Source organism: Embiotoca jacksoni, unplaced genomic scaffold, assembly GCF_022577435.1.
Source record: "Embiotoca jacksoni isolate LCO1_2020_lvr unplaced genomic scaffold, fEmbJac1.0.p SCAF_1, whole genome shotgun sequence".
Lineage (NCBI taxonomy): Eukaryota > Metazoa > Chordata > Actinopteri > Embiotocidae > Embiotoca > Embiotoca jacksoni.
The window spans coordinates 9,966,714-9,976,497 of NW_027185229.1; the positions used below are offsets into that span (position 1 = coordinate 9,966,714).

The following is a 9,784-nucleotide window of genomic DNA, read 5'->3' on the forward strand; positions in this document are numbered from 1 at the left end:
ACTCTGTCCTTCCAGCTGACGGCTAACTCGCTCGTTCAGCCGGAGAGCCGCGAGCATTGGCGGTAGCATTAGCATTAGCACCGGCGTCGAGTGCAGCGGACGTCGCCGTCAGCCTGCACAGACCCGACTTTACATCTCTGCCCGTCATCGATGTCGCGGAGACAACCTCTGCACCGCTAAGTCTGCAAACGTACCGCGAGGTGAGTAAAACGCGCTTCTCCGCTTTTTGTCAACGTAAAACGAAACGAGAGCTAACCGGCTAGTTTTTGGTGCTAATTACGGGCTAACACAATAAAGCTAACAACATGAACCGTAAATCTTTTTTTAAGTCCTGAAACTCCCTGGACGACGTGAAGGAGCAAAGCTCACAGATCTGCTCTGGGGTTCAGGGGTTACTGGTCAACACTTCGTTAGGAAGACGGCTGACCTGAATCCTGCCCGCAGAAACGGACCCGTGAGGCTTTGAACAAAGATTATATCATCATCAGTAAATATGTTGACAGACATTTACTGAGGAGACACGAGGAGGAAGGGTGTTGTTGTTGTTGTTGTTGTTGTTGTTTACATTATAAATAAGAATTTGCTTGCTTCCATTTGTCTTCAATCTAAACCACCTCAAAATAATCAGCAGCTTGTTGTTGTTGTTGTTTGTTTGTTTGTTTGTTTGTTTGTTTTGCAGGAGAGATGTATCAACTACCAGTAAACAACCTTACAAGAATCAGGAGAGCCAGGAAACAAGTGAAAAAAACACTTGGAGATATCGGACTGGAGTTCTGCAAAGAGGCCGCCGAGGTGAAGTCGCTCGACAGAACCGATCGATAACCCCGATCAATAACCAGGATGTTTACTTATCAGACCTGCGTGATTTAATACGTGATTCTTTCCACAGGAATTCAAAGAGTTTAGCCCAAATGATCAGTTTGTGAAGGACACGTTTTGCCTTGATATCTGCGGATGGGACCCGGCATACTCTAAAACACAGGTGAACCTCATATCTGTCCGAGGCTTTTTCAAAACCTTGTTCGCGAATCAGTATGTTTCTTAATGCCTCTTGTTTTTTTTTCCCTCCTGATGTCTTTCAGGAGTACCGGTCAAAGCCATATTGCTGCACAGAGTGCCCGTTTTCTTCCAAATACTACTCAGGCTACAAGAATCACTTCCGTAATGTGCACAGGAAAGTATTTGATGCTAAAATCCTGCTCAACTGTCCGTACTGCACGTTCACTGCAAACAAGAGAACTTTGGAGACGCATGTTAAAATATTCCACCTCCCCAGTTCATCACGGCAAAATTATGGGAGCTCACAGGGCGGTATGGTGGGAAAGAAGGACAAACTGTACCTTGATAGAGCCAGACAGGGGAACAGTGTTGAGAAAGCGATGTACTTTTGCAAAAAATGCACCTTCCGGGACACTCTCTACAATATTGTGAGAAGGCACATCTACAGAGAACATTTTCATCACATCGTTTCTCCATATCTTAATATGATTCCTGAGTCATCGGTCAAAAATGGTGCTAATTCTCTTAATGGCAACAACATCCTCTGTAAACGATGCCAGTTTTCCACCCGTAGCTACGAGGCGCTCGTGCAGCATGTTATAGAGTACCACGAGCGCATTGGTGCTCAAGTAACAACCATGATTGGACATGCTAATATTATTGTCTCCAGGCCTCAAGCCTTACCAACCATGTCTCAGAAGGCTCCTGTACTCATCAGCAGAGGCCACACTCTTAGATCGGAGCCACCACAACCAGTAATTGGTTATTTAAAGCCAGTGGCCCCCATTGTTAAAACTCAGTCCTCCATCGCAGTCAGTCAGGTGCGTGTCTCCGCTCCTGGCAACAGCACTGTGGCAGAAAATAGTGCTGCTGGTGTAAACACATCCCAAACACAGAAATGGAAGATATGTACTGTTTGCAATGAGCTTTTTCCTGAAAACCTTTACAGTGCTCATTTTGAGAGTGCACACAAGGCAAAAAAAGTGTGGGCCCTGGCCAAGTACATCATGAAAATCCACAACTTCACTAGCAAGTGTTTGCTTTGCAACCGCTATCTGCCCAGCGACACTCTGCTCAACCACATGCTGATCCACGGGTTAACCTGTCCACAGTGCCACTCGGCTTTCCACAATGTTGAGAAAATGATAGAGCACGTAGCTAAGGCCCACCCTGATGAGTTTGTCGGACCCCCTGGCGCATCACCTCTAACCTTTGATCTCACCATTAAACAAGATAGGCCCAGTAATGTTCAGCTTGCTGTTCTCACTTTTAACATGAAGGAACCTATCAATGGTCAAGACCAGCCTGCACCTCCTCAGAACAGTGTTCCATTTCCGATCAAACTACCCGCTCCCAGAATGATTCATAAGGAAAGTGAACCTCTTGCTGGAAATTTCCATTCAAATCTTCAAAAGGGGGAGGTTGGGAAGACGGTATGTCCGCTGTGTTTCACCATCCTCAAAGGTCCCATCTCTGACGCGTTGGCCATGCATCTGAGGGAGCGACATCAAGTGCTCCAGACAATGCATCCTGTTGAGAAAAAGATGACATACAAGTGCATTCATTGCCTAGGGGTGTACACCAGTAACATGGTAGCATCCACAATCACGCTGCATCTCGTGCAGTGCAGGGCTGTTGGTCGGACCCAGGCAGGCCAAGGCTTCAAGTCTGCCTTGACTCTCAACTCGTCTGGGGCTGGCTTTCTCAAGAGGCAGCCACCAGTGCAGGCCACACCCAACCTCAAGAGGCTCAAACTGGGCAAGGACTCTAAGATTTCTACCACTGCCTTTGGAAATCAGGCTGAATCTGATGGGCTTGCTCTGGATCCCAGAAGCTATGAGCACAAGACATACGAGGACAGGAAAAATTTCCTGACAGAATACTTCAACCGACGACCGTACCTTTCTTCTCAAGAAGAGGAGAAGCTTTCTGCAAGTCTGTGGCTGTGGAAATCTGACATCACATGTCACTTTGCAACCAAGCGAAAGATGTGCGAGAGACACTGTGAGAACAAGAAGGTGGCAGTTCTGCTCGGTTTTGACATGCAGGCTCTAAAGAAAGTTCAACATGACCTGATTTTTGAGGAGCGCAAGCTGGATGGCACCTCAGCAGGAAGGGCTGGAGGCCTTAAGGTCGGTCCTCCACGCTCAAACCAAAACAAGCAGTGTGAGACACTAAACTGTACCTTAAAACTCAGCACATGTACAGAAACCATTTTCATTGACTCAGACAATGAGCCAGAAACGGAAGATAAACCTACTGATAATGGAAATGTCGACACAGACCAACACGAGCATGCACAATCCGAGGAGTTGATAAACCTGACTGAAGACACACAACCTGCGGACACGGACGGTTCTTCGAGAGAAAAGGAGAGCTCTTTGCAAGATGGGAACGCAAATGCCTGGATGACTTTCTGTTAGTATCCCTGCCTAGCAGTGTGCCTTGGTTGAGTAACAGTTTTTAAAGTGTATGCATTACGACAAATAATCCTGGTCCACAGACAGTTACAAACCTGAAATTTTCAGTTAAACGGCAAGGACATTTAAACTTCGTTAGTTCCAGATGTTGACCTCCCATCCAGTGTTGAAAAAATGTTACACTATTGTGCATATATTCTGTATATGGCATATCTAAGTGACATTGTATATATCTTAGCCATTATTCTTTGTTAGTTTCTTCATAAAATCTGTGTAATTCACTCATTAGCTGTCACACTATGTATGAAAGATTTTTGCCAACTTTTACCTGCTTCCATATTTTTTTTTTTTTTTTTTTTCAACTGACTGAACTGTATCAAATTGTCATTTCACATTTAAAAAGTGTAGGATCTGCTAATTGCTTGTGTACACAATTTAATAAATTTGTTTGTTTAAAAAAAACTTTTTATTGCTGCTCAGTCTGTGCCAGTTATCTTTAGTGGCCGGTCTCAAGGGAATAAGCCATTTTAAAACATTTCGTGCAGCACATAATGGAGCTTCAAGCGTTAAGATCCATTATGTGCTGCAAGCCTTAACAAGAAAAGTTCTTAATAATTGGTGCCTAATCTCATTAATGAAAGTGATGGGAGATAAGCCTGAGTCTTAGTTATTATTTTTTTTTAGCTAGATTACATTTATAAAGGTTCAACTGAAAGAGAAAATGGTAAACCTTTTGTAAATACATGCTTTTTCTAAATGTGAATTTGTGAATTTAAGAGAAGGTTTAAAACAGTTCACACATTAGTGAACTTCTTAATTACAGCTGACCACTACATTTTTACATAGCCACTTTGTTAATTGACACACAAGTTTGAACTCGCATACGTTCTCTTTGTTGACAAGTTGTACAACAGTACAAATATAGGAAACTTTTAAGTAAACTGCAATTCTATATAAAACAACATAAAATTAAATTGAATGAAATACCTTCATAGTATATTAAAGAATAAAAGCAGGTCAGGACCCAGTCCATTTAGATCTGTGGAAGTAAAACTTTCACAAAATAAATGCATTTATTAAAACATTTATTTATTTTTTTCCCCATGATTTTTCTGTCATATCTACGTTTCACAGACCTCTCAATTTCTAGGTCGTCGCACTCGTTGATTGGTGCAGGAGCAGGAGGAGGCGGGACTTCTGGCTGATACAGTAACATAATTGGCCAACCGCCAGCGTGCATCAGGCTATGGAGTGTGCAGCTGCAAAAATGTCCATGTTGTGTTTGCATTTAGAAGTGCATATTTTATTAGGGCAATAGCTCCATCCTCAACCGGGAGACGGTATTGTAGCAACTGTAAGTATAACTGTCCACGATGATCACCTCATTTCAGCACGTTGGATGTAGTTTGGAGTTGTTTTTGGTGCGTTTCCTGTGGACTGGTTTAGCAGCTAGTTAGCACCTGAAGCTAAAAACTGGTAGCATTTTACTACGTGACTTGTAGCTGGAGCTGTCAGCGATCGCAAGTTGGCATCTAGACGCACCCATCTGGCACGATGATCACCGTAATGACGTTACTGGACCTCCTAATGCTGAGCTTGAAAGGCTGCCAGTCAGATAATGCTGCTGTGCGCTCGCTCCTATTAAACATTATTTTCCAAACATCTGCTCCAGATTACTTGCGTGGATAAAGGTTTGTATTTCCCCCGAGTTTACCCTCCAGTTATGTGACATTTGGAAATCTGCTTTTAAAGTGAATGACGCAGCAATGTTAATGTAACAGACAGAACTAAAAGCGCACAACTGAAGCCAGTTTAAATGGTCTGTAGAGATTGATGCTGTCACAAAGCAGCACGGGTCACTAAATGTTTAGTGTTAATGCAACTAACATCCCTGTCTGCTTCCAGGCTGCTGCTGCTGCTGCTAAGTGCTGAATCAAGTGAAGAAGCTCTGATGTGACAGCTGGAGGACCCGGAGGAATGGCAGGAGAGATCATGTTGTTTAAATAGGCTCGCTGTGCATCGGAGGTTTACAGGGTCGAAACGATGTCGCGCCATAACCGAGAACTGGTGGAGTTCTTCGTAAGCTACAAGCTGTCTCAGAGGAACTACCCTACTTCTCTGCTGAGGTCGGAGGATGCTGGTGGAAGGACCGATGGAGACGAGGCTAACTCGGCTGCCAGTAATGGCATGTTGGTCAGAAGCGGTCGGGCGGACGCTTCTCGGCCGCAACACGGTGAGTTAGAAGCCGTAAAATCAGCTCTTCAGGACTCGGCAGACGAGTTTGAACTGCTCTTCACGCAGGCTTTTAGCGATCTTTCCATGCAGCTCGACATCACACCTGACACAGCCTACCGCAGCTTTAAGAGCGTCATGGATGAGGTGTTCAAGGATGGAGTCAACTGGGGACGTATCGTAGGCCTGTTTGCTTTCGGAGGTGTGCTCTGTGTGGAGTGTGTGGAGAAGGATATGAGCGAGCTGGTGTCCCGCATCGCAGACTGGATGACCACGTACCTAGATGAGAACATCAGCCCGTGGGTCGAAAGCCAAGGAGGATGGGTGAGTCAGCGGGGGATGAACTCCACATTCAGGGTCTGGGGACAATATGTGCCACAATACTGACTATACTAAGCAGATCGGGTGTTGACCGTGGCTCTGGTGATACATATACTGAACCGTTTCCACTGTAATTTACAATCATCCAGTTATGGTGGGCTGTCTACTTACGTGTTGGTGCCACACCGTCCATGTTGTGAGGTAGTAAATGTTGGGGAAAACAGAGGACTGCCATGAAATCTGTACTCGGTGCTGGCAGAGACTCTGAGTTGAGGTATTGGGATAAACTGGAGTAAAAAGACAATGCTGGATTGGTGCAAGCATGACTGAGTCACACAATTTAAAAGGAAAACATTTTTAATTCTACCTTATTGAGAATTAAATTCTCACTTCATGGAAATTTGGTTGAAATATGGTTGTGAAAGTTGAGAGGCAGTGATGGTAAAAACTACTCCTGCACCAAAGCACGCTTAGATAGATTTGACTTAATTAATCCCACAGTGGGGAAATTTACTCGTCACAGCAGCGTAGAGAAATACAAAAAAAAGTGCACATAATATGAACACATTTACAAATACTTATGAGATATAGAAAATAAGATAGATACAAAATAATTATAAAAAAATAAAAATAAATAAGAGCAATGAAAAAAAATACACATACATTATATACACAAAAATAAATATAAATAAACACAGTTTGGAATGATGAATGAAAAGTGACAGGTGCTGTGTAATGGTCTGTACAAACAAGTTTTATTATTAGCCAAAATATACGCCGATACCATTATATCTGTGATTTGCCAATATTGTCCCGGATCTCCTCACAACTTCTACAAGTTTTAACAATGATCATATATTGTTTTTTAACCCCCACAACGGGCTTTCTATTATTCACTGTAAACCAGAAAAGAAACCCTTTTGATTTTGATTTCATATTTGATTTCTGCAATATTCTTTGGTGACAGTTAGACGAGTTGTTCCTAGTTTACATAGCATTCACAATTATTTAGATTACAAACAAAGAAGTTAAGAAAAAAGGGTTCAATTGCCATGTGGTCAAACAGGTACTGGTGTATAAGTGTGCATACAACTCCCCCCCCGCCTCCCCCTCCCTCCCACACACACACACCAAAAAAAAGAAAGATATACTGATACATGATACAAACTTAAAAAAAACACTAGTATTGTAGCATTTACAATATGTACTAAGTGTACATTTTAATTTTAGTTTTTTTTTTAGCTCATCTTGTGTAAGGTATAAGGGGGGCACACACAAACATATGCAAGTTAATACCAGCAACATGTGATCTACACATACCCAAAATGACAGTAACCAATTGGTCATTTGAAAAAAAAAAAAAAAAAAAAAATGTGTGCAAAAAGTAAAAATATATATTTTGTCCATAACTGTAGATTTAGACATTGTGTAACATTAAAATTCCTCTCCTTTTTTTTATTTATTTTTTTTTATTTCAGGCCTGCTTTGCTGAGATTTTTGGGCGAGACGCCGCTGCAGAAGCAAGGAGATCTCGGGAGACTCTGAAGAGATGGCTGCTAGTTGGAGTTGCGCTGCTAACGGGAGTGCTGGTCGGTGTGTTCATTGTTAAGAAACGGTAAAGGCGCGGCGTCTCGCTCGTCACAGCACACCCTGTGTAATGCTATGCCAACAGAAATAAAACTAAATAGTTCATGTTTACAAAAGAGCCCAGTCTGCTTGTGCACTGACCGAATGTGGATAAGTTTGTAGGAGTATCTATAATATGTAGCTTGGTGAGCTGTTTCACTACTCACCCCGCTTTGTCCAGTGTCGTTTTATTTTATTTACCCAGTATTTCAGTTGTTTAAGGGTGTTACTCTCCAGACTGGAAGTGCTTGGATTAAACCTGATAAGCTAAAAGACAGTGGAACAGATTCACTTGGTCCAATGAGCCTGCTTATTTTAATTTGTTTTCCTTTGTGCATTACCCCAGGACCAACTTTTATGACTCACAAACTGACAGAGAGCACAAGTTATATTTCCTTCTCACTGTGTAATTCTCAGCTCCTTTTGTTGGCTGTGCTGGAGTTTTTGGCATGTTTCAAATAATAAATATATTTATGTTTTTCTTGTGTCTTTATCTGGTTTTGCTGAATAATTTGTCCAGAGAAATAATGTGGAAATACACACACAACTCTATTCAATCTCCAACAACCCGAGTACTCCATATATCAATGTACACATACAATCAACAGTACTGGTGGAAGTACATTGACTCAGGTACTGTACTTGACTACAAATTTCTGGTATTTGTACTTTACTTGAATATTTCCATTTTATACAGCTATATACTTTTACTCCACTACAACTAACAGGCAAATATTGCACTTTGCACTCCTCTACATTTGTCTGACAGCTTCAGTTACTTTTAAGATGACAGTTTTTAATACCCTTTCTGTTCAGCAAAAAAATATATATTTCCAAATTTGGTGATTTTGAATTTAAATTTATATGATAGACTGAATAATTAGATGTTCCTTTATGGGTTTAGGAAAGTCTCCTTTTTAGTTTAAAAACTGATTGAAAACTCACTTGGATTTGCTAGATCATTCACTGTTTTTCTGAGTTTGTTGACTCTTTAGAGATATGTGGTTCTTACAGAACAGAAATTATACAAATATTTGATAATCTTGGGAATGATGATGCATTACTGTGGATTAACTTTAACAGTATATAAAGTAGTTAAGATAAGCATAACCTTTATTCACTGCAGCAGTAAAATTCCAATGAATGCAACAGTAATTGTTAATCCAAAAATATCATATTTAATAGTAAAAGACTGACGGAGATCATTTACTGCTTTGCGTACTTTCACTTTTGATACTTCAAGTACATTTTGCTGATAATACTTAGATACTTTTTCTTAAGTAAGGTTTTTTTTTAATGCAGGATTGGAATGGACTTACATTTACAGTGTGGCAGTAGTACCTTAACTTAAAGACCAGAATATTTTTTCCACCGCTGCTCACCAGCCAGTTTAATATGTTCACCTTGCTTGTACCAGGTTGGACCTCTTTTGGTTTCAGAACTGCTTTAATTCTTCGTGGCATATTTTCAACAAGGTGGTGGAAACCTTCGTCCCGAGATTCTGGTCCATATTGACACAATAAAATCATGCAGGTTCTGCCTGCGAAGTTGATAATGTAAATATGTAATGTGTTGTCCTCATCTCATATTCAGTTCAGTGCTCTCCTAATGTGCATCAGCCGTGTAGATGAACTTGTGAATTGCACACACACAGAAACATAAATGGTGTTATCTCTAAACTGCAGTGGCCAGGGTTTTACATCCTGTGCACAGCATCAGTAGTAAGCAGTGTTGTGCTTTTACCATCTGGGGGTGCTTGTGTACCACATATTTCAAAAGGAGCGTACTATACTCTTTCAAGCTGTGATAGTTTGATTAAGTTAAATTAATTTCTCATTGTAGATGTAACATTTGGAGTGTCTGCAAGCTATTCTGTTTTTATTCCTCAGGAAAGCTAAATTAGACATCATGAAACCATGAACTTGCCCGGGAATGGCTTTAATTCTTTTTTATTCTGTCTCCCAAAATGATCATATAACACAACGTATGATCGAATCATGTTATAAAAGGTTCTGCAAAGACATTGTACAGCTCTGGAGGATAACAACAGTCTGAATGGGAAAAGAGACAAACAGTGTAGTGGCAGGAGAGAGAAGGCCACTAACGGATGGCCTTGTGAGCAAACAGGAGCAGGCCTGTGGTTGCTAATCTATCCCCGTCATTTGTTGCCATTTCCCCAGAGAGGA

At 41.4% G+C, this 9,784-nt stretch overlaps 2 protein-coding genes across 3 annotated transcripts; both read left to right on the plus strand.

The window, feature by feature from the left end:
• The first annotated feature begins 45 nt into the window (after positions 1 to 45).
• On the plus strand, positions 46 to 3,897 carry adnpa (activity-dependent neuroprotector homeobox a). 2 transcript variants are annotated; one of them, XM_069158214.1, is made up of 5 exons: positions 46 to 200; positions 330 to 454; positions 680 to 792; positions 890 to 982; positions 1,083 to 3,897. In XM_069158214.1, exons 3-5 carry the CDS (start codon positions 685 to 687, stop codon positions 3,420 to 3,422), a joined length of 2,541 nt encoding a protein of 846 aa, XP_069014315.1. In that variant the 5' UTR covers positions 46 to 200; positions 330 to 454; positions 680 to 684; the 3' UTR covers positions 3,423 to 3,897. The 2 variants fall into 2 exon arrangements, with proteins under 2 accessions (XP_069014315.1, XP_069014226.1); XM_069158125.1 differs by lacking the exon at positions 330 to 454 and having other exon boundaries at positions 1,083 to 3,896.
• Positions 3,898 to 4,634: 737 nt separating this feature from the next.
• Positions 4,635 to 8,077, plus strand: LOC138203577 (bcl-2-like protein 1). The gene is made up of 3 exons (XM_069158597.1): positions 4,635 to 4,773; positions 5,325 to 5,975; positions 7,451 to 8,077. Exons 2-3 carry the CDS (start codon positions 5,463 to 5,465, stop codon positions 7,589 to 7,591), a joined length of 654 nt encoding a protein of 217 aa, XP_069014698.1. The 5' UTR covers positions 4,635 to 4,773; positions 5,325 to 5,462; the 3' UTR covers positions 7,592 to 8,077.
• Positions 8,078 to 9,784: the final 1,707 nt, after the last annotated feature.

What these genes read in the sequence shown, in the direction of transcription:
- adnpa (XM_069158214.1), top strand. Translation starts at nt 685, where the DNA reads ATGTATCAACTACCAGTAAACAACCTTACAAGAATCAGGAGAGCCAGG. An exon ending in TCTGCAAAGAGGCCGCCGAG is followed by an intron (nt 793 to 889) that starts GTGAAGTCGCTC and finishes TTCTTTCCACAG; the next exon opens with GAATTCAAAGAGTTTAGCCC. An exon ending in CGGCATACTCTAAAACACAG is followed by an intron (nt 983 to 1,082) that starts GTGAACCTCATA and finishes GATGTCTTTCAG; the next exon opens with GAGTACCGGTCAAAGCCATA.
- LOC138203577 (XM_069158597.1), top strand. Translation starts at nt 5,463, where the DNA reads ATGTCGCGCCATAACCGAGAACTGGTGGAGTTCTTCGTAAGCTACAAG. An exon ending in TCGAAAGCCAAGGAGGATGG is followed by an intron (nt 5,976 to 7,450) that starts GTGAGTCAGCGG and finishes TTTTTATTTCAG; the next exon opens with GCCTGCTTTGCTGAGATTTT.